At 41.3% G+C, this 24,476-nt stretch overlaps 1 protein-coding gene across 1 annotated transcript in view; it reads left to right on the forward strand.

Annotated features, from left to right (window-relative positions):
• Positions 1-24,476, forward strand: part of GSK3B (glycogen synthase kinase 3 beta) — a 138,304-nt gene that overhangs the window by 41,109 nt on the left and 72,719 nt on the right. The window contains exon 2 of the mRNA XM_042811018.1: positions 10,964-11,157. Within this exon, the coding sequence (XP_042666952.1) occupies positions 10,964-11,157 (194 nt within the window). The remainder of the gene's footprint in view (positions 1-10,963; positions 11,158-24,476) is intronic.

Below are 24,476 nucleotides of genomic sequence, written 5' to 3' on the forward strand. Positions count from 1 at the left end.
CTTGACTTCCTTAGTTAAGACTTACAAGCCTGTAGAAAGTAAGTGCCTTAGAGCTTCATGTGACCTTGCAGTGACCATCTAACAAGACTATCATGCAAATGTTCCTGGAGCTGAGAAGCATCTTGTTATTTTTTAAGTGCTTGTTTGCAGTCTTCATCGTTAAGCTTTCAAATAGAGTAAATGGAACTGCCCCTCTAAAATAGGGGCTTAAAACTCCTGTGGCATTTGGAACAACTGGGCTGAAATGTAGTAAATCCAGATGCTGTTGCTTAGCTAAATTTTATCAGTGGGTAAATAATGGGGTTTTATCAACAAGTAAATAATAGGAGAAAACTGTCCCCGCATCTCTTTCTGTTCCTTGTGACATACTAACCTCAAAAAGGCATGGAACAGAACGCTTGAGTTATATGCTTGTTCTTTTTTTTTTTTTTTTTTTTTGATAATGAAGTTATTTTGCCTTTCTGAGCTGGTACCTCTTATTTTATGGCAGTATCATAAGGCATATTACAGTGGCAGTGGCTTACTTCTGCCCCGTGTTTACCTTTTCCTCCAGTTATATCCTGCAGACACTTAGCATTTTTTACTTGGAATTTGTGTGGCCATCTTAGTAGGTCTTTTACACCGTAGATTTTGAGATGGTAGACATCTAGAAAGCTTCACTAATATTAGGTACAAGTAGAATGAATATCTACATCTGTATATATTTCCTTTGTTCCTGTAAACAAAGGCAACTCTGAAGTCAGGATGGAGTGCTCTAAAAACCTGAGTGATCTTTGAGTGGCTTGGCTGTTGCAGCTAACATTGATCTGGTTTGTGTTTGTGAATTGACACATAATTGATTGCAAGCTATAGTCTGGCTATTATCAATGAAGTCGAAAGAAGGATTGTTTCAGCTTTTCGTCATTTATCACTATCTTTTATTATCATTTGTTGACGATTTTTAAACTGAATACGGATTTTGATTACTATGGAAAGCAGCATATTCATTACTGAGTGATGACACTGTTCCATGAGGGCCGTGGAGAACTATCTGGTCTGTATAATACAGTGTAAGTATTGCATTTTTGTGACATTCTGAAGACCCAGAGAGGTCATCATGATTGTCGTGTGTAGGCTTTCTTATTTCAAGCCTTGTAGTTGTTGCCCAACTACGTGGTAAACTTTAGAAAAGATTCTAGTCTGAAATAAAATACTGTAATATAAAATACACTAGTTTTTAGAGTCTTTAGAAGATTCACATCTTTGACATTTGATTTTTCTCTTTCTGTCCCAGACTCTTGCAATTTCTGTTTCTAATCTTTGCGTGTGATATCTCCACCTATAGATCAGGGTCCTCACTAAAATTTCTATTCCTTAACTGTATCTTTTAGGTATAATGCTCATTCAGTTTTCTCTCTTAGGCTTAAATTGATTGATCTCTTAAGGTCTCATTCAAAGGAATGCATCTTTCTTACCTTGTCTTATAAATCTGAACCTCTCGTGTTTTGAATTATCACTTACCAATTCTAGTCACCAGAAATAAATGCATTAACTTTTGCATAGATTCCAAAGAGGGAAGAGGAATTTTTTTTGTTATTGATGTTTTTCTGACTGTTCCTTTATATATCCACTTTAGGGATTGCTTCAGTGGCTGCGTTCAGCTTAGGTTTTTCTTTCTTCTCTTCTCATTGCTTGCTGGGGTACCTTTCAGGTCCAAACCTGAACTCTTTGGGTTTGATAGCATGGCCCATTGTCTTGGTTCCTACAGCCTTTTTGTGCCTGGGTTTTGCAGGGAGAGCAGCTGCTGCTTCATTTGTCTCTTCTCTCTGCACAGCTCTGAGTTTTGTGCTGCTCTTCTTTCAGACTAGTGGCAAAAATTGCAAGAAGACCCACAGTTAATGTCTTTGGGGCCTTAGATCTCAGTTATGTTAAAACTTATGGCCTAATTGTAATTTGATTAATAATCATACTGCTTTCTGTATGCTTGTTTCTTTTTTAACGTAGAAGTCAGTAAGTCACAAACCCCATAGAAGTGCATTTGTATCAGTGCTCTTTTTTCTCCCTTTTCCAAATGAGCTTGCAGTCTGTGCAAAACTGTGGAGCCCAACAATCTAGTCTCCACAAGCCATGTTACTGCTTCTGTACTACCAAAGTAGCTGATAAAACGCTTGTTCTGGAATTACCATCAAAGATACAGGGTTGTAATTACCTGGGTCATCCCATTTATTTTTTTGATTCTCCTGTATTCTGATTGCTTTCAAAAATCAACACCGTTTCTCAGCTAGCTCTTCTGAAGTCCTTGGACTCAAATTGTGAGATTCTTCTGATCTTACGTAATGTCTGATGGCTGTTCTTTTCTTATGGTATTCAGTTTCAGTCAAGAGGTCAAATGACATTTCCTGTGCCAAAACCAGTATGCAAATTTATTGAATGATTCTGTGGGGATGACTGACACATGTGTTCTTGTTTGGTTCTTGAGCTATGTTAGAAATACAGAGGTTTTCTTTTGCTTTTGTACTTAAAAAACTTTAAAATATTCTATTTTAGACTGCTTACTTTGAGTTGATCTAGCTCTGTTACAAATTTATGTCTATCTTCTGCTGTCTCCCAGTAGGTAATGTTCATTCAGTTCCCTGATGAAGGACAGATACTGCCCAGTAACACGGTTTAGAAAAAAATAAATAAAGTTGCATTTTGTCCCCTGTACTCACTCATAACTATTAGCTTTTATCAAAACGAACCTTTCACAAAATCGTGCAGGGAATCTGTTACTCATTCAGATTTACCGAAGTATGAATAGTGTAATCATGATGTGATTGCGTGCACTTAACCGACTACTGATTTGGTCAGCTTCTTTCTGTCAGTTAAGTTCCCCAAAATTTCCCATGCTGTGTTCAGGAGAATAACTAGAAAACTGCCATCTAGAGCTGTGATTTCTGCTGCTGGCAGCGTTATGAGCTCAATCATGTGTTGCTTGCACTGAAAACTTACAGCACCTGAGGACTTCTAGACCTCTTTCTTCTTTCACAGGTCATTAACAGGTATCTCAGTAGCCAGGAGTTTTGTTCCTTAGTGTAATTGGATGGTCTGTATTGCATCCTAGCAGATGACTTTTCTTGTGCTTTCTATTAAGGCTTTTTTTTTTTTTTTTTTCCATGGAGTATTCAGATCCTTTGACCTTCTCAATTAGCAATGAGTGGAAATCACCAGTGTGGCTCTGATAGACTTCCATAGCCCCTGGTCACTCACGTCCTATAAGCAGTGGTGACAGCTGCTGGTTGTAACCTATTGAACTTGGCAGGGGCTACATGCAGCAGTGTAGTATTTCCATGGAATAGTCCCTGTTTGAATGTATTGAACATAAAGCAAATGAAGATGAGAGATCGTGGGGAGGGAAGCAGTCTACAGTATTGACTTAATATAATTGAGCAATATGTTCATAGGGAAATGGCTCTGAGAGTTAAAACAGATCAATGGAAGTATTTGAATCAAGAGGAGAAAGATAGCTATGTGACCATAGACTCTAGAGAGCATGATGTAGGTACATGAGGTTTTCTTTTAGGTCCAGGACACCTCATGAACATCTAGTGGGATGACTGCTGTGCATGGCAACAGGGAGAAGAGTACCAGCTGGAGGGTGGAAGAAAGAGCAGGTAGGTAGAGTTAGAAGGAAGGGGAAATGCAGGAGTTTGTCAACAGCACAAGGAATTGAGGTTGTATTTGAAGTAGAAGAAAGCAGAAATAAACATCCTATAAATTCTTTGTTTGTGCCCTTCAAAATATATGAAAGAGAAGGAAAATGGATTATATGTAGTTGAAAGAAGTAAAGAATCATAGATCTCTATGTGTGTATTGGCGTGCATCTGTACTGCTCAGTCAGAAGTTAAACAGCTGAAGGGATGTAGAGCAGACATAACTTTGGACTTTCTCCAGGCCTATTCATTAGAATGTATGGTGGAGTTGTGATCAATAGCAAAGGAAGTCTTTCATGGTCTCTGAGGGTTGAAGTGAATTTAATTGACTGACAGCTATGTTGAGTCACTAGCAAGAAGTCTACGTGCAGGACGCTTGCAGCTTTGTGCTGGCGGTAGGAGTCTGCAGCTGATGGGCTGTTTATATGAGGAAATCCTTGTCCAGTGGTTGAATCCATTGTCTTACCTGGGTAAACATCATGTGGTGGATTTTTTTGGCTTGTTTTTTTTTTTTCAGAAGCACGCCTCAGGTTCCTAAACCATGTGATTATCTCATTATGGTAGCACTGATCCAAGTTCATTTGAATTGAATTGGTGAATTGTACAAACAAAATGCAGAACTTAATGTGAGGGCTGCTCTGAAAGTAATGCCTCCTATTTTGCTACGTTGGCCCACAACATCAGAGGTGGACGTTGGTGCAATGGCAGTTGAGGCTGAGCCTTCCCAACGGTATTCTGTTCCATGTTGTTGCTGTGCCACAGATGGCAGCAGAGGGGCAATCTGACACAATGGCATCTAACATGGAAGTGCGGATGAAGCAAAGGCGTGGAATTGAGTTCCTCCATATGGAAAAAATTGTGCCCGTTGACATTTATTGGCGCTTGCTGAATGTTGATAGAGCACAGTGAGATGGTGGCTGGTGCATCTCAGCAGCGACGACAGCCACGTTTCAGGCAGCCACGTACAGCTGTTGCACCACAAAATGATGAGCAGCTTGATCACCTCATCCACATGAATTGGCGGATTGTGATCAGGGAACTGTGGAGTTCAGTATCTGCTTCAGTGCTTTGGGAACAATGGTGAGAATGTTGGAATATCACAAAGCTTGTGCCAGATAGGTCACATGAGTGCTCACAAATGAACAGAAAGAACAAGTTTGTCAGGACCTGTTGAACAAATACGAGGCTGCAGGTAATGGTTTCTGGGTTGCATTGTTAGCAGTGATGAGAAGTGGTGTCCGCACTATGAATTGGAGTCAAAAAGGCAATCCACGGAGCAGCAACGTGTGAATTCGTCTTGGAAGAAAAAGTTCAAGATGCAAGCCTCAGTGGGTAGAGTGCTGTGTGCTGCCTTTTGGAATAGGAAAGGGTTGATTTTTTTTCTGGATTTTTTGAAACACAGACAAACCATCAACTCTGGCTGCTAACACTGCTGTGGTGACTGAGCTGAAGGCTTGCTCACACCAGGGAAGAAGACGGTCTTTCTCTTGTGACATGATAACACCAAGCCCCATACCAGTTTGAAGGCCAGAAAACATTGCCAATCTTGGCTGGACTATCCTACTACGTCCACCCTGTAGTCTGGGTTTGGCACCTTCTGGCTTTCATCTGATAGAACCAATGAAAGATGGGCTACATGGGCGTTTTCCGGCACTGGTGCCAGTGTAGCGGCTGTGAAATGAGGGGTCACCTCTGCCACACAGATTTTGACAAGTGCAGCATGCAGGCCCTTGTTCATTGCTGGCAAAAATGCACAGCTAATGGTGATGGCTATTAAAAAATAGTGGTTTTTTTTTTGGCTGAGAATTTGCTGTATCAAATAATGTTATTGTGCTGTTTGTATCTGTTGTAGTTTCCCGGAAAAAAAAAAAGAAGCCATTATTTTCAAAGTGACCTACATGTACTCAGCTTCTTTTTGGGTGCATAAAATTTGATTAATACCTAAGTTTGGAAGGGTAAGATGATGTAAGGTAAAATGATGACAGGAGCTGTGCTAAAATTTAAGCAAACTCTGCTGGAAAACAGTGTTTGAGTTTGCTGTGGTGCTTTAATACTGTTGTCTTGTGAGTGGAATACATTCTTCCCCAAAACTGATCAGTATTCTGTGCTTTCAAAGAACTAATTTTACCTAATGCTCGTAAATTGTCCAATTTAGTAATTGTGCTAGAAGGTGGAAAGTGAGCTAGCAACATCACTGCATTTGAGAATTACAGTGTGTGGATTTTGTTTTCACTTGCAAATCTGTGAACTGGCTTCTGCAATAACCTCTTCATCAAGAGCTCCCCTAAATACTATGGGATGGATGTTAAACACCTGAAAGGTGTGGGGAAGAGGTTTAAGGATTTGGATGTGCCAAGTGAAAATTCGAGGTAGTTTACTTAGATGATGGTTGTACCATTGTATGAATTTGCTTTTTTGTTGCAGTGTAACAAGGTACCATTACACTGAGAAGTCAGCCTGCTGAAACGGTTGAAGCAGGTTTGATGTGAGCTTTAAGAGCTGTCGTGTTTTGGTGTTCAGTCCTTTCTTCCTTCCTTTTATTTTCAAGTTAATCTTGAAGACCTTCTGCAATCCAAGGTGTTGAGAACATTGCTCACCTAGCCAGTGAGGCCACCAGCTCTGACAGCCTGAAACCCAGTAAGAGGGAAAACAGATGAGATGAAAACTGTCTCAGCTTCACGTTGAGACTTGCTGTGGTGTGATATTTCCTGGTGCTTGCTGTTGGGAATCTCAATTTGGAGATAGTGAAGATTGCTGGAGAAGGGTGTTTCCTCTCCGCCAGCTTTTGTCACGCTGGGGCTAAAACCATATTTCCCAGAGTTGTTCCAACAAACTCATTTATATGCTGTTTGGCTGACAAGTTAATTCTTGCTGTCCAGACATTAAGAATTGGCATACATGCTGAACTGGGTATAGGCTTCTGAACAGTGTGTGTACAAGAGTGGCAAAACTGGCCTGGGGCTCCTGGATGCTGCTGTGATACAAGCACCTATTATTTGTATGCTTGGAGAAGTAACAAGACTTTTGCTGTTCGAGATCAAAGCTGTCGAAAGCACAGGGTGAATTTAACCTCACAGTAATTTAGCTTCAGATATTCTCTAATGTAATACAGCTGAAACTCCAGCAGGGTTAGTTTTGAAAGTTTGGAGTCTGTACTGTGTTTCACTGAAGGAGGAAATGGAGAGTAACATCTAGGGGGCTTAATGCTCTGTAACATGCTGGTAAGGAAACCAAGCAATTCTTTGGTTAGCCAATTAATGTCAGTGCTTATGTTTTGAAGCACTGAGTATTTTAATGAGTTTACTTAGCAGTTGTTTTTACTTGTGTTTAAAGGAAACCTCATGAAAATTCTAACTGGAGCTCTGGAAAAGCTGCAGTAGAGCCAAGTGAGAAAACTCAGGGCTTGCTCTTGTGGTCCAGGAGATCCCAAAGCAGCTTCCAGCTCTGAAGAGTGTCCCTTAAGCAGCTCTCCTGAGGCTAAGCACTTCACATTTCAGTGGGAATTGCCAGAGATGAGTTTCCTTCTACCTCTAGAATCTGGCTTTGGGAGAGCTGGGAATGAGCCTCATTACTTGTAATCTCAAAACCCCAACCCTGTGACCAAGCCTGGAAAAAAAGGGGTGGGAAAGCAGAGGTTTACCATTTAGATGACAGGGACACAAATGTCACCTATTCATATATGCTGAGTTGGAATGTTCATCGGAGAAAGTCGGGCAGATGGAGGTGGAGGCTGCTATCAGAATTATACTTTCATTTTGTTTACAGAAAAGAAAAAGAATTTCAGTGTTCTTGGCTTCCATCCATTTCTTATAGCTATCAAAGAGTATGGTTAATTTTCCATGCAGTTTTACTCTGCTTTCCCTTTATTCTCCTTTCTCTCTGAGCAGATGTTTATCTCTTTTTCCCTTTTTTGCTTTTTGTTGCTTTGCTGCTTTCTCTTCAAATGTGTAAATCTGCTTCTCACCTTGTGAATATTTTGGAGGAAGGAATCTATATATATCTGCTGTGCTTTGTTTGGCAAGTAATTGTCACCCTTTGCAGTACTGTTCTTCTTTTTAAATTTGTTTGTTTCATGGAGCAGTTGGATGCATAAGAGCAAACAGTTTGTAAAAACTTGAACGGTAAGGGATGAGTAACAACAGTTGATAAGAATTTTTCAAGAGCAAATAATGGCAAACCAATCCACTCGTTTTCTGCATTTGTGGATGCAGAAGTAATAGCAGATGTGTGTGTCTTAACTTAGACATTTTGAAGCTCATTTTCCCATGAGCAGCCTAGGAAAGGAGTGGACTGCTAGAAATCCCCTTAAAGGGGACCGCATTTGTTTGGTTACTTTGCCATATTTTATCATATTTGAAAAGTCATGGCTGTCAGATGAGGTCCCAGATGACTGGAGGAAGGGTCATGTCGCTCCCATTTATGAGAAAGGGAACAAGGAGGACATGAGGAACTACAGGCTGGTGAGTCTCACCTCTGTGCCTGGGAAGATCATGGAACTGATCATCCTGGACAACATGCTTGATCACATTAGAAATGAGCGTATGATCCGACACAGCCAGCACGGCTTCACCGGGGGAAGGTCATGCTTGACTAATCTGGTGGCCTTCTATGATGGAGTGACGGCATCGATGGACAAGGGAAAGGGCGACCAATGTCATTTACCTGGACTAGAGCAAGGCCTTTGACATGGTCCCCTACCACGTCCTTATCTCCAAATTGGAGGGATGTGGATTTGATGGCTGGACCACTCGATGGATAAGAAATTGGTTGAAAGGCTGCAGAGGGTGGTCATCAGTGGCTCTATGTCCAGGTGGAGGCTGGTAACGAGCAGCATCCCCCAGGGGTCTGTCTTGGGACTGGGGCTCTTTAACATCTTTATCAATGACATTGACAATGGAATCGAGTGCACCCTCAGCATGTTTGCTGGTGACACCAAGCTGAGTGGTGCGATTGACACGATGGAAAGAAGGGATGCCATTCAGAGGGACCTCAACAGGCTGAAAGATGGGCTGGGTGAACCTAATGAGGTTCAACACAGCAAAGTGCAGGGTTTTGCACTTCGGCCATAGGAATCCCAGGCGTCCATACAGACTGAAATGGAAGAAGCCATTCTGGAGAGCAGCCCTGCAGAGAAGGACATGGGGGTCTTGATGGATGAAAAGCTTAACGTGAGCCAGCAGTGCGCTCTTGCATCTCGGAAAGCAAATGGTATCCTGGGCTCCATCAGAAGAGGGGTGGCCAGCAGGGAGAAGGAGGTGATTGTCCCTCTCTACTCTGCTCTTGTGAGGCCCCATCTGGATTATTGCGTCCAGGTCTGGAGCCCCCAGTACAAGAAAGACAGAGAGCCTTTCAGTACCTAAAGAGAGCCTACAAACAGGAGGGGAATCAACTCTTTGAAAGGGTAGATAACAGCAGGATATGGGGAAATGGTTTTAAGTTGAGGGAGGGAAGATTTAGGTTGGATTTCTTTACAGAGAGAGTGGTGAGGTGCTGGAACAGGCTGCCCAGAGAGGTTGTGGATGCCCCGTCCCTGGAGGTGTTCAAGGCCAGGTTGGATGGGGCCCTGGTCTAGTATTAAATGGGAAGGTTGGGGGCCCTGCATGTGGTGGGGGGATTGGAGATTCATGATCCTTGAGGTCACTTCCAACCCTGGCCATTCTGTGATTCTGTGATTTGAGTGTACCATGGGGTTCAAGATAAAATGATATGTTTACAGGGTTTCTGCAGATTCTTTCAGCAGCCTTGCAGGATTCTCCAATTTTGGACAATTTTTTAGATAAATTCTGTGTAGCATTGTGAAATGGGTCTTCTTTTGGTGGTCGCTCAGTATTGAAAGCGTGTGACATGTTGACAGAATACTGTTAGGAAGCCTTGGATGCATTTCAGCTGGGGCAAATGTGGACCCTGGTTGTGATGAGAAGAGCCAGGTGCAAGATGAAAGGGGACAGTGATTGGCAGGCAGTGGTTCTGCTCAGAAGGGTTTGGCACCCAAACAGGCTGTGAGTCAGCCAGATTCTCACATTGCAAAAGCTGCAAACGCTGTGCTGGGCTGCACAAACAAGTGTGTTGCAAGTTGGGTACAAGGAGCTGCTAGCATGCTGGGCAGAGCTCAGGTAAGCTTAAGCTGGAGTGTCTGCTTTTGGGTATCATACCTGAGAGACATCAGCAGTGGTGGGACAGGTCCCCAAAAGGAAAGTAGCATATTCATAGTGGTAGTGTCCTTTGCAACAGTCCTTCGTGTGTTGCAACTGGAGTGGGAGGAGGGCAGATGGAAGGGGGTTGCACGCTGTTTTCCATGCCTATGGGGAGTCAAGCTAGTGACATGCCAAACTGCAGTAAAGGTGATCTGAGTTACGTATTAGAAAAATCTTTCTTGATGCGTGAGTAGTGAAGGACTGGAAGGGGCTTCCTGAGATAGCTGCGGTAGGGAGCTTACTTGGTAAGCAGGTGATGGGCATTTTGACTCTCGCTCACGTAGTGTTGATGAGTGATTGCTGTTGAACAGCAGATTCCTTCTGGCTTTTCTTGCAGCCTGATTTGATAATGCAACCCAAACCATCATAACTTAAGCACAGCAAATCCTGATGTGTACTTGCAGGATGACCTAAAACTTTGGTCCTTTTACAAGCAAAATCAGATTTTGAACTTGAGGAAGCACACTGGTAATAAATGACTCTCATTGTAGGCGATAATGGTTTTGTCTTTTTATGGGGAAGCAGCTGAGTTACTCAAGAGTGGCTGGTTGCTGACAGCTGAAATCCACAGCTGCTGCATCTGCACTGAAGCACATGCAGCTACTTTGGATCCTGAGTTCATGTTCCTGTCTGTGCTCTGCTGCACAGCATGAAAGCAAAATACTTTGTCATGCTGCTGTTGTTTTTTATTGCCAGATATATACCAGTATATCTGCAGGCTGCTCTACTGACAGCTTTCTTTCTTTCCCTTACAGGAGAGTATAAGGAAGTACGAGTGACACTGTTTAATGCCTCTTGTCTTAACATGATGCAGAAATAAGTACTTGTTCTGGTCATACAGCAGATTTTATTGCTGAGTTATTTACATCTGGAAGGGAATATTTCTTTTTATGATCAAGTTGAAACCTTGTCAGCACTAAATGGCGTCAGTAATAAAACATGCTGGGTGGCTTTTCTGCCTTTTGACAGTTAAGTTTTTCTTCCTCTGTTATATTAAAACATATACTAATGTAAGCCCTCACCCTTTTCTGTTTCATTCTTTTTGGTGATCTTGCTTATGAGCGTATTGTGATTATTCTTCTCTCTCTTGTTTCCCAGGAGACAAAGATGGCAGCAAGGTGACTACAGTAGTGGCAACTCCTGGACAAGGTCCAGACCGACCGCAAGAAGTTAGCTACACGGACACCAAGGTGATTGGAAATGGATCTTTTGGTGTTGTGTATCAAGCCAAACTCTGTGATTCGGGAGAGCTTGTGGCCATTAAGAAAGTCCTGCAGGATAAAAGATTTAAGGTAAGAGTATGCATAGCTTCAGAATATTCTTTGTGAATGTTGTCTTGTTTTCCTTTTTTTTTTTTATGGCAGTCTTTTTTATTCAGTTTTTTTTTTTTTTTTCATTTGTCTTCATTAGAGCATGTAAACAAAAAAAATCCAAGACTAAAGATTAAACAGATGCTTTTTGATAAAGGAGTATAGTTAAACTTGAAGTGAGTCACTGCTGTTACTTCTTGCAATAGTGCAAAACAGGAAGTTAAAAACCCTGATTTTCCTGATTTGATGTTGTAGTGCTTTTCCCTGATTGCAGACTTGATTCTTGAGACAGTGAACCAGGGTAACAAGGGAGAAGTTTGTGTTGTACTTACTTTTTTCTAGCACAGATTCTTCTCTGTAGTCATTAGCAATTAAGCTGCTGTAAGGATGGGTGCCTTTGGGCTTTGTTCTTGGGCGTTGCCACCTATAAAGTAGAAGGCTACGCTTGAATAAATCAGAAAGTCCCCAGGCCAAGCAAGAAGGTAACAAGTACTGAGCCTAGGGCAGTTTGGACTGAGGGAGGGTTACTTCCCTTCATTATCTGATTCATAAATGTGATCTATTCTGACTGTTCGAAGACTAGGGAATTTTTATTCTAAACAGTAATTAGCCTTCCAAGAAGTCTATCTCTGTGTGATACTTAAACTAAATTAAGGACCATTAGCAACCTCATCACTGCTGGTACCTGCCCCTGCTAAGTACTTGGTGTACTTGACTGCTTTCTCTTGTAGTTAAGGGAGCTGCAGATGAGCTCATTCAAGGGTGAATGGTGGCAAAGGTAACTGATTCTGCCATCTAAAATGTGGCTTTCAGCATCTGGAGATGAAACCTTCAACTTCCATGACTACAAAAGTGTATGGACAGTTTGTAGAGGAGACATTAAGGGTAATCTTGTTGGCACAAGCTAGATGCAAAAGTTTCTGAGCTTAAAGAGAGGAATTTGAAGCATATTAAAGGAAAACTGACGATTTGAAACTCTTTTGAAAAAAGTTTTAGAAATACTTCAAATGCCTGGTGGATGATGTTTTCACCATCTCCTTCGCAGTTCTCATTTTTTTCAGTAACACTTCATGCTTAGCTAGCTTCACTGATTGTGTTTATAATTTGTGTCCTGTTTTAGTAGGAAAACAATCCTTTTGAAGTAATTTGACATTGTTAGAGTATGCCTTTTCTTTGAGTCTTGAAATTGATGTTATCATCGACACAGTTATCACCATATAATAGAGATAACAGCTAAAGAGTGAAAAGGAAAGAAGTTTTGAAATTATACTAATAGTGCAGCATTGTTTCACTTCTAATTGAAGGAGGTATTTAAAGTTCTTACGTTCTTTTATTTGTCAGATTTTTTTACTGGCTTGTATTATGTGTTGAAGGCAGTTGGAACTGGAGAAGCAGTATGGTGCGGTAAGAAAGGGAGAGGTTGGAGAATAACAGAAGCTCTAAATCTAGTCATTCCTAGAAGAGTTATTTGATCCCTTCTGCTTATATAGTTTTAGGTGAAAGGCTAGCAAGTTTCTCTTGTGATGCTTGGTGGATATCATAAAATTGTAGAATCACTAAGGTTGGAAAAGACCTGTAAGATTATCTAGTCCAGCTGTCCACCCATCGTGAATATTGCTCTCCAAATTGTGTCCCTTAGTACCACATCTACATGTCTTGAACACCTCCAAGTTCTTTGCCTAGTGACACCTCCCTGACCAGCCTTTTCCAGTGCTTGACCATTCTCTTCTGAGAAGAATTTTTTCTAACATCTATCTTGAACCTCCCTTAGTGCACTTTGAGGCCATTCTCTCCCACCCTATCACTAGTTACCTGGGAAGAGAGGGCAACCCTCACCTTGCTACAGCCTACTTTCAGGTGGTTGTAGTGTGTGATAAAGTCTCCCCTGGGTCTCCTGCAGACTATACAATCCCAGCTCCCTCAGCTGCTCCACGTAAGACTTGTGCTTCAGACTTCTCACCAGCTTCATGCCCTTCTCTGGGCACGTTACAGGGCCTCAATGTCTCTATTGGCCTAAAACTTAACACAGGACAGTGTGACCTCACCAGAGCTGAGTCTGTGGGGACAATCGCCTCGCTTGTCCTTCTGGCTACATTATTTCTAATACATCATTACATACAGACAGGATGCCATTGGCTTTCTTGACCACCTGGGCACACTGTTGACTCATATTCAGCCAAGCGTTGATAAACATCCCCATATCCTTTTCCTCTGCACTGCTTTCCAGCCACTCTGTCCTAAGCGTGTAGTGCTGGCACAAGGTCGTTGTGACCAAAGTGCAGGACCCAGCACTTGGTCTTGTTTGCCCAGAGAGGCTGTGGATGCCCTGTCTTTGGGGTGTTCAAGGCCAGGTTGGATGGGACCCTAGGCAACCTGATCTAGTACTTGATCTGGCAGTTGGCAGCCCTGCCTGCGGCAGGGGGTTGGAACCTGATGATCCTTGAGGTCCCTTCTAATCCAAGCCATTCTACGATTCTGTGGACTTCGTGCCATTGGCCTCAACCCATCGATGCAGTCTGTCCCGATCCCTTTGTAGGACATTCCTTTTTTGAGGCAGATGAACACCTCTCCCCAGCTTGTTGTCATCTGCAAACTTACTGGGCGTTCACTCAGTTTCCTCATCCACATCATCAATAAAGATGTTAAGGACTGACTCTGTTATTGACCTCTGCAGAACACCACTGTTGACAGGTCTCCAGCTGGATTTAACTTCATTCGCTGCTGTATCAGCTCGTGCTTTGGACCAAATGTATTGCTTTTTTGAATCCCATGACTTTGAGATTATGTTGTCACAATGACAGTTTGCCCGAGTGTTTTAGTTTTTGTCCATCAGATACTGACAGTTTTGTGAGTTCTTTTTTTTTTTTGTTTGTTTAAATAATTCTGTATTGGGTATCTAATTAAAATGAATGCCTTCGATTATTTTTCTTCAAGTATTTGATCAGTGGCATCTTGTTATCTGACTGTACATCTTTCTTGGTGTGCTTCTTTAAGCCATTAAGAAAAAAGAAGGCTTGTTTTCAGTATTATTTCTCTTTTTATTTAAGGGAGAAAAAAAGCTAAAAATCTCATTGTGGTTTTTGCACCTTGAACTCTGAACTAATTGCCCCTCTGTAAGAGACGTGAGCAGAGAATGTCCAGTGCCTCTCAACCAGGTGGAATTAATATTAGGTATACGAGTAGATTCACAGGTTTATAGCATTAATTAAAAAAAAAAACAACAAACAACAAAAAAGGTGTTCTTATTAATCTGCGTAAGTCACATCTCCAATAATGCCTGTTAAACAGTTTATGTTCTTATTCCCCAAACTTGTAAGCCAGCCACAGATCACCTGTCTTTGTTTTCAGCTCGTTGTTTTATCCTGTAATTCATAATAGTAGCCCTCCCCTTCTTTTTACATTTTGATCTGGAGGTGTATGTTCTGAAGTCTGAAGGTGTACATTCCTGCAGGCTGGGAGAAAACTTCTGCTTGGACAGATTTGGAAGGTGGAAATAAGCTATCTTATATCAAGAATAGTTTACAATTACTTCAGAGTGTGGTATTCCTCGGGAGCATCTGATCTAGGTTGTAAATGCTGGACTGAATATTTTATTAGGGGACTTGGAGTACCCATTGCCTGTACAGTTTGGTTGCAGTTCAGAAGCAGACGTGCTCTTCTGTTCAGATAGCTTGCTTGTGAAGTGCACAGCAGCTGGGCTCTTGCTGCCCTAGCATGTCTGCTGGATGGCAATCTCAGCTATGGTGACTGGAATTCCCACTTCTCTATCATGAATACACACTCTTGCTTTTATACTAGTGAGAGGAAACCCCACCATCGATAGCAAAGCATGGTGGAAGTGCTTGCCTGTTTTAAATGAGCTTTCTCACCTTTTCGGGGAAGAGAGGAATGCTTCAGCTTATGTGATGGTATGGATAGTTTGCAATGCTGCTACCTTTTTCTACTCCTTGTTGCAGTTCAGTTGGTACTTCAGCTGTGGCACTGCAGTTCTAGTTTGGCTGTGTTTTAAACGGGGTCTCTGAAGTGCTCTGAGTTCTCAAATGGTGTGTGCTGGAATTCATTGTAACAGAGCAAAACAGTAGATACACAGAACAGACTGAAAGGAACAGCTTGAATAAATATGTATTTTTAATTTTAGTGTGCAGTTCACCTGCCTTCATTAAGCTAGATTTCCATGTTAGGCATGGGAACTTAAGTAATGTCGTTTTGCACAATAATATGATACTTAGGTGAGTGGTTCACAAATGATATGCTATTTGTCACTTATGTACAAGACCACAGAGGTCATCTGTAGTCAATGTGGAGAATCAGAACTTCTAAGTAATAGACATTTCTGTTTGAAGAATGGCATGAGACAGCTTTAACAAGGTTTTGGAGCTAAAACCTATTGGAATTAGCTGAATTTCCTGAGGGCTATGTCCTACCCTTCCAAGATCAATACTGTGCTTCTGCTTCTATTCTGCAGATGTGTAAGAAGAGGTACTCAAACACAACATTGGTAAAGATAGATGCAGTAAAATTATTTATAATCTCTTCAAGTATTTCGATCCATATTTCAGTGCAGGCCCTTAACTGCCAATACTCTCATTGTGATGCTTGGGAAAAAATTCTGGTAGCATAGATCTTCTTGCCCTGTTTTTGTTGATATGCTCTTCAGAGTATTTTTCAGAGTGGAGAGCAACATGGCTGACTCTTAATTCTGCAAAAAGCAGTAGTAAGGCGGCAGGTCTTAGCACACATAGGAAGTTCTTAGTCTGATTGATTCTGTGACTCATGTTTAAGAAATCCTGTTGGAATGGACGCATGAATTGCTGAAAATATCTCTTGACTGACTGAGAATAAATACCTGAACTCTGCATATCTAGTACTTAATGCTTTTGCTTTGGTCTACTGGGCTGTTGCCATCAAAATGATCAAGCTCTTAATCGTGCACCTTCTCAGTTGATCTAGAATTGGGCATCACATTTTCTGGACATTGGTCCAAAGTCTGCAGTAAGAGAGAAGCAGATTCTATGTGGGAATCACTTGTGCAGTGCAGCCCTTCAAGTTATTCAAGGACTGCTTTGGTTTAGCTCTCAAACTGCGTATGCTGTGGTTCAGTTTCCTGAAGTTCTCAAGTAGACACGCAGATCTTCCAGAGCTTGAGAGGTTGTCAAAGTAGATCCCTGATAGTCCATTAACATGAAATCAGTGTGGGTAAAGCTGAGGCCACTGAACAGAGCAAGCAGAGAACTTTCTTCCGTTTAGACATATACATTGTGACGGTTTACGGGATTATTGTTATGTCTTAATGTATAAAAAATTCAGCGTTAACCTGAGCTTTAGAACCTTACAAAGCAGCAGGATGGAAAATAAGTATATGTTGAGGTTCTGCTTTCTCTCTTTCTCTCCTGGATGTGTGTACTTTGGGAAGCTGCTTGGGGTGCTTCTGAAAGAAAGCCATTTTTATTTCTGTTCTGGCTTCAGATATATCAAGCTTCTATGTATAGGAGCCTTTTTCAAATTAGTTCACATCCACTGTTTGTGTTAGCTTAATTACAGTAACTTTGAGTATAGCATCTCACGTGAAAAACATAAAACTACAAGGAAGAGTTCCCATTTGAAAATGATGATGTGTTCAAGTTCTTAAGTTATGTTAACTTTTGAAGAGACCATTCTGTTCAAAACATTGAAAAATCTAAAGCTGACTGAGTTATTCAGTAGATTTTGTGTGTTTGCTTGTGGTCAAACATGTCATTCTCTAGATGTGCACATACGGAAAATGTGAACCTGTTGACTAATGAGATTTGTATTTTTGGCTCTGAAAATCTCAGTGGTTAACAGATCACTCAAATTCACATCAGGCTTACTTGGTTCCACTCCTGGCTGCTCCCTGTGGCCCATTTCTTGGCTCCCTGTTATCCTTGGCTACTTACAATAGAAGAAATAGCAGGTATGTATAGGAAAATATGCTGTGTTTTCTGAGGGCTTCACTCTACCGAGGTGGCTGTTAGCATAGTTGATTTTGCTTGATGGGTACACAGTACTCTGAGTTAAAGCAAGCATTTTCTGTGGTCTGTAAGCTCAGGCTGCAGATAGTCCTGCCTACAGACTGACAAACAAGGGTTTGACAGACAGCCCCTTGATACTTGTTGGGAAGGAAACCCAGCAGAAAAGCTTTTGAGGAAGAGTTATCATGGTCTCTTCAATGCTGGCTTAGTTTTCCTTTGTCAGGTTCAGTGAGGATGTATGAAGTATCTTCATTTCTTACTATTTTAGCATCTTGCTAAAATCCATCTTGCAGACTCGTATTCCTGTGCATTACAGCCTTGCCATGAGAACATTCATTGTACAGATGAAGGGAAGCCATCCTCCCTGTTGCAAAGTTGAGGTGCCTACCACGTGGAACTCTGTCTCACTGTATATGCCTGTATATATCTGCATATGCCTGAGCTGCCAGTCTTTCAGGCACTTGATGTCGAGGAAGGACATTATGGCCTTTTCCAGAAGGAATCGGGAGATAATCACACAGGTTTAGAATAAACACTGTCTTTGTCTTCAGGCAGTGCTTTGGGTCTGAAATTAAGAGTAAAATACAATGTAGAGGTTAGACCTGCTCTGTTGTATTGATGATTCTCTTTCTTCATGGCCTTGTGTCATATGCCTAGGTGTCCACAAACGGCAGAACTTCTTACTGTTAATTTAATGTGTATATGAGCTAGTCTAGCTCTCTCATATCACTTTCTGAAGACTGATGAACATTCAAATAATAAACTGGAGGCCTTCTCTCAAAATAATGTTTTCTTAATTTGTTCTGTCTCATTTCCAAGGACTTCCCAGTTTGAACTGGATGCATCCGTGGGATGAAAAGTCACAAAGGATAGATGTGATGATGAGAGATAATAATGTTTAAACACCTCTCTTCTGAGTCTTTGAGGACTTTCACATCTTAGCTACTTTGAAGATCTGAGGGCTAATGAATCACTGTTCATAAGACTATTACAGAGGTGGCACTTTTAGAAGGATGCCTTAATTTTATTGTTAAATAACTAGAAGGAGCACCTTGAACAACAGTTCTCTCTTTGACTACTTCAATGTGATGCATTATGTTTGTAATGCAAGGGGAAAAGAAAGCTGCTAATATTTTCCTGTGAAAATAGTCAATAGACTATTAGTATTAATAACTTCTGTAAAACAAGCAGAAGGAAGATAATTCAGCTTGACTGGAAGCCTTTTCAAAACTATCCCTTCCTATTTCTATGTGAAGAGTTGCAGTCCTCTTTAAAACTAGGGCCATCAGATACGATTTGCAGTATCAGAGGCGCTTGGGTGCGTGCATGTTCAGGATTTTTTTCCATGTTCTGATGAGCTCAAGGGCTGTGTTCTGTTTGAGAGGCTTTCTTCAAATCTGTACTTTAATTGTTATATGGAGGCCAAAATTGTAGCTGTGATCTAGCTTAGTTTAGCCTGATTAGCAGAGATGTCTACCAAGATAATAGCATTTCTTACAGCACTATTTGATCTGTCTCTTGGAAGCTGGCTTATCTGAGCCAATTCTGTCATTTGGCTGTTACTGTGGTTGCATTGCTTTCTTGTTTTCAGTGCACTGAAAAGTCTGGATAGCTATCTAAATCCTCACTCCAAACCTTGTATTTGATTCACTTTTCTAATTTGCACAAGAACTGAGTCTGTGTACCCTTGATTTGGCAGGTTTTGAAGCATGCAAGTGTACTGCTTGGTGTGCCAATCCCTGGGCATACTCCTGAGCCCTGAGAGGGCTAAGAAACGTCTTCTTCAGTTGATCCTATTGTGTCTGTGTTGACTTCGTAGTTATGTTAGAACTGTTTCTACAGGTGTTTTTTCATCTTCTAGATGAATTGGGTGCAAAGTGGTTGTCAAGGCAAAATAAATCACTTTGGCACATAGAGACAAATCGGTGTTTTATTATAGGCCCTGATTTCACTTTTCTTCCTTAGCTGTGTGGTAGGACTGAAACTATTGGTTTGAGGGTGCACACCTGTCCTTTGTGTATCCACTGGCTCAAAAAAGGAACCTTTAGAGGTATTGGCTTTTGGTTGTTTATTTTGTTTAGTTTTGTTTTTTTTGTATAGTCTTTTGCCTCAGCAGTCCAAATGGTTTATGTAGCTGCTGTGGTAGTGATTACGGTTTGCTTTTTTTTGTTGTCTCACATCTACCAAAGGAGGTAAGTCTGTAAGTCTGTTGTTGATGAGAAATGTGTATTCCATGAAATATGTGTCTGTTCTGTAAAATAAATACATATCCCATGAAATGATACATATTGTTTGAAGCGCGTGTATATAATACACGCATACACATATGTGTATTTAAAATTCATATGTGCACACACATACATATTCATATATAAAATCCTAAATTAAGCTGAAGACTGCTTTGAGACAGGTTAAAAAAAAAAAACACAAAAACTAAAGTGGTTGCAATGCTATTCTGAAATCATGAGACCGAGAGTGGAGATTAAAGTTTAGAAGAATTCCACACACATTAAGGTATGGAAATGTGTACTTTCAGGAACAGAAATAGCTGTAACTCTGCCACATACTGACAGCATACTGTAGCTATTTGACTGCAGTTTAAGGTGCTTCAAAATGCCTGATGCTGCTCACATTAAATTTCATTTTGCAAGACACTTTCCTTTGTCCTTTCCAGCTATGCAGTTTAAGAGCCTGAGAAGGAATGATATAGAAAAAACAAAACTCTTCATGTAGTAGGGATAAGCTGTTCTTCATTCCTACTTGTAAATCCTGCAGGTGTTTTTTCTGGGTCACACCTGGGAGGGGGCCTTGCACATAGCACATGTACCTAGGTCCATGTAGCCACAGTGAAAGGTGACTTGAAAACTTCCTAGGTTTTAGTGCTGGGCTGATGTTCAAAAGCAGTTGTAAAATATGCACGTCCTCTGTATTTTTATGGAAAAGGTCTGTGATAGCCTTCAGAAATACTGTCGTGAGTGCCTTCTGGGGCTCAGCAATTTGGTGATTCATTGCTGCTTAAGGTCATATATAAATTCTAAGCTAATTTTTTTTCCATCTTGTAGTTCTGGTTAAGACAACGAGGCAGAGAGCAGGCACGCCTAATGCTCTTGAGAGCTGGCTAGCACTGCTGTTGTACTGAGCTCAGGTATTGAAGTGAATATGGGGTGGAAATGGCATCCTGCTGGGAACCTTCTACACCTGTCTCCCAGTTGAGAAGAAAAGCATTTTGCAGTATATAAATAGAGGATTAGCTGATCTTTGTAGAGATCAAAATGGTGCTTTAGAGACAGCTTAGAAGTTTGGTGCTTGCAGTTACTTCAAGGCTTTTTGCTGTACCATTGTGTGTTCTGTGTTAGAAGTGCACAGCATGAGGTTGCCTGCCCACAGCAGACTTAGCTGAAGCACTTTTATATTTAGCAGCATTATGTACCCGTGGCTCTCACTTGCTGACTTTCTCTCTTATTTGATTAAATTATGTTTGATGCCGCATGCCTTTCTTAAGGTGTGATTGAAGTACGCTGTCAAATGATTTGTCTTCATTTTTTGCCATTTTTAACTGAAAAATATTTGGCTGATATCTTAGGCTACAAGAAATGTGTGTCCCTTTTGAATCCAGTACTTGCTACTCATTCAGGTATTCTACTGTGATAACTGTACGCTTTGGGGGATCCAAAAGTGGTAGCTAATGAAGTGTAAGGGACAGGAAGGGTGGAACAGACCCACCTGCTGCTCAGTAGAGGTTTCCCAGAGCAAGGCCAGGAGAGGGATCTGCTCAAGGATGGTGCTTGCAGACCTGAGCTGTGCCCTCCAGTGCTGTCTGCTAGCTCAGCCTACTCAGCTTCATTTAAAACCTTGTAAATAAGCTGGCTTTATCCCTGGCTTCCTCCTTGAAGAGGAATACCTCAAGTTCAGCAAGCACAATGAGGAAGGCTGCAGGAAATGTGGGAATCAGAATAATTTTTGATTTGCTGCATTGTTTTCTTGAGTAGATCTGACACTTTCAAACCAACTGGTGTGCTCCCAGGAAGCTTTCAGAGCTTGAGGAGTTGTGCAGCTGGTGATTCCCTTGCTACAGAAGGCAATATGCAGTGCCTGCTTCTGCTCTGAAAAGTAGTACAGAGATGTGAGAAAATAATGAAAGCAAGCTATTTTTTGTTAAGCCTCTGTAGCACAGAGAAAAGGGCCTTTGGTCTCTGTAGGGCATATTCTGGAATTAGCAGCGGTGCTGGTTTTTCCTGTGGTTTGGATGCTTCCTGTTCCTAGGTTCCTGAACTGATGATGAGATGCAAGTGCCAGAATTGTTTCTAGACTGCACCATACAAGGAATCACTTTTCTGTTATTTCATGTTGCACTTAAAATAAATAAATAAATAAATAAATTGAGAAAAGTGTTTGGTTTTGTGTCCTTCTGAGTTCATTCCCTTGTGTTTTTATTTTAATTTGCACTACGCAGTGAAGTTTGGCAAGACTAGATTTGAGGATGAGAGAAACAGTGAGGTTTTGCTGGATGGACTTAACTTCTGTATGATCTTCTGCAGGAAGTTAAACTGAATCTGAATTTTATTTGAGTGACTTCATGAGAGTTGTATCATGTAATAATGCCTGAAAAAAAAAATATTACGGAAAGATGATGAGACATGTACTCCACTAAGGAAAATATTGTTTACGGTGCTTGATGTCCTGGCTTTATATTGATATTTGTTTCAAAGTGTAAAGAATGATTTCAATACAGAGCTTATTGTGAACTTGTACTGTTTTTTGGGCAGGAGCAGGGAAGGTGCCCACTCAAAATCTAGTCTGCTTCTTTAGAGTGAGATGTGACAAACTCTTAACAAAGAAAATGCAGTCTCCTTTCTTTAGGGTGGGTTTTTTGGTTCAGTGGTGCCTGGAAGAGTGAACTGGGATGAGTAATCAAGGCTCCTATATGTCATGATGCAAATACCTGGACTGGGTACATCCGTGTAGCGTAGTTCTAAAATTTGAAGCCCAACCTAATTGTTACCCACCCAACAAAGGTGTTCATTCGACCTCTTGGTTTGTGATGTCCCTTTGAAAGTCCCCAGCCATAGTGATTAGAGTGCCTAGTACTAAACTAAGTAGTCAAAATACTAAGAGTCAGCCTGAGTCATTGGAGCATAACAATGCATATGTAAAAGAGCAGCTGGATCTAATTTTTTTTTTTTTAATTCAAGGGGCATTCTGATGTCAAAGAGCTAGATTGTATTTCTCTTCTTTTTTTTCCCCTTCAGTTTTGCCAAATGAGGATGAAGATGGATCTTAAAAAGACATCAAGCCAAATATTCTGTTTCTGTGCTATTCATTTGAAGATGTCTGCAGATCTGTTGATCAGACTGAGTTTGCAGGCCCTTGTGTGTTCATCTAAGTTTAATGGCACCAGAAAAATGACTCATAAAGGTTGTAGCAAGTTTTTTGGACTCGAGAACAGGCATCTCATTTATACCGAATGACTGTAACAGTGCAAGAATGCTGACTGGTTGTAAATTAAATCATTTGTTGCAGGCTATTTAGTCTCTGGAAGGGGACAGTATAGCTTAGCTGCTTCTCTGGGGGTTTTGGCAGGGCAGGCAGGCTTCCTGAATTCCAATCTGCACTGTTCATGGGGAATTTTTTTCTTCTTCCAAACTTGCCTGAGCCTGATAAGGCATCTTCATGGGGAAGTTTGGTTTTCCTGGTGAGTTATAGAGGAAGTTTTAAAAAGATGCGTTTCCAACTTCCCTTAGTGTGTTAGTATCAAGTGTGGAAGTTGGCACTTTCAAGTTTACTGCTTCAAAACCCAGTGCATGGACTAGGAAGTGTTAGGAAAGTTCAGTTCAGTGTGGTACGTGGATGTGCCTGTGTTTGCTTCTTGACCTTGAGCAACTGTGTGAGCGCATTTGAGACCAAGCCTGACAGTGAGCCATGGGATGTTAGGGCAGGGAGCACAAATTTCTGAAGAATTCCTAAGGACAAATGCTTAGTTTTATTTCTTTGTGTTGCTTTGCTGGACATCCTTACAGTAAGCAATTCTGAGTTATCAAATTAAATATTGGAAGATCTGGTCATTTTTATTTGGAGGAGTGACATTAAACTTGTGTCGTTTTAAAAACATATATGTAATAGTTGTAGATGATATTCTTCTGTCAGTGCGACATCACAGTGAACTGTAACTGCATGTCTGTGAGACCTGAGTCCTCCTTGCTTATGCTAGGGTTATTCATACAACCCACGTGTCATTTAGGTACCTGCAAAAAGCAACAGCATGAGAACATATGAAATAAAAATGCTCTTTCCCCAGTGTGCTAGAAACCACTGCAGATGATTGAAGAGTGCATTTGAAGAGTCAGAGCAAATAATCGTGGACTTGATACAGTGCCTGCTTTTTCTTTTTATCCAAAAAAGTCAACGCAAGTTAGGAAAGGACAGAAAGGGACGTGGTTTGCAGATAACAGCTGATTTCCTGATAGGCAATGATTCTGCATCTGTAGCTGTGCATAACGGGCATAAAGGTTATCTACGACTTTTTGGTAAGGCTAACAGGTCACATAGGACAAGGAAGGAGTATGAAATGTAGAAGAACTGGGGCAAACTGGGTATTGCCTGGTGTGTTGGAGGCACAGCAGAGTCACTGTAGTCATTGAGCAATTTGTGGCGGCACGAAGGCCGTCATTTAACAGGAACGATAAACAGCACAAGGCCTCCTGGTTTGGACTCTTCTGATGAGTAGCTCTGCAAAGAGTCCGCCTTACTAGTGGGAACATCCTGTACTTAGTGCAAATGCATGGCGCTCTATGCAGGTAGCAGTAGGAAGTCCCTTCCTGGTGAAGCACCGAGCTGTGGCATCCTGTTCTACTGGCTTGCCTGCATGGGTAATAAGGCTGTAGGTGAGCTCTTGAGTTGCTTGCAAAGGTTATTAAATTCAAGTGAGACTTCTGAATTCAGCTGTCCACCCAAAGTCTTGCTATCTTAACTTACCTTTAAAGGTAAACTTACCTTTAAAGTTTATTTGAATTAAATTGTCCTGGATGTCAGTATAACTGCAAGTGCGGTGGCTGTGTCTTAATCTGTCCTTCTGTGCTGTAAACACTAGAATGCATTGGTAGCAGCACAGTCTTGCCTGCACAGGCAGTGTTGTGTCTGAAGCATGGGGTAACTTTGATATTTTGTGCTAATGTCATTTTGAATGTGGAAGAGTTTCATGATCCTTCTTTACATGAAGCTTGATTCCCCCCCAAAAATGAGGAAAGTGATGTTCAGTGTGCAGGGAAGGGGTGAGGAAGTGAATGGGGAGCAATCCTGCTGAAACACGAGACA

The sequence above is a fragment of the Centrocercus urophasianus genome, unplaced genomic scaffold (assembly GCF_019232065.1).
Source record: "Centrocercus urophasianus isolate 14NV4802_14NV808 unplaced genomic scaffold, USGS_Curo_1.0 seq_12, whole genome shotgun sequence".
In the NCBI taxonomy this organism is placed as follows: Eukaryota; Metazoa; Chordata; class Aves; order Galliformes; family Phasianidae; genus Centrocercus; species Centrocercus urophasianus.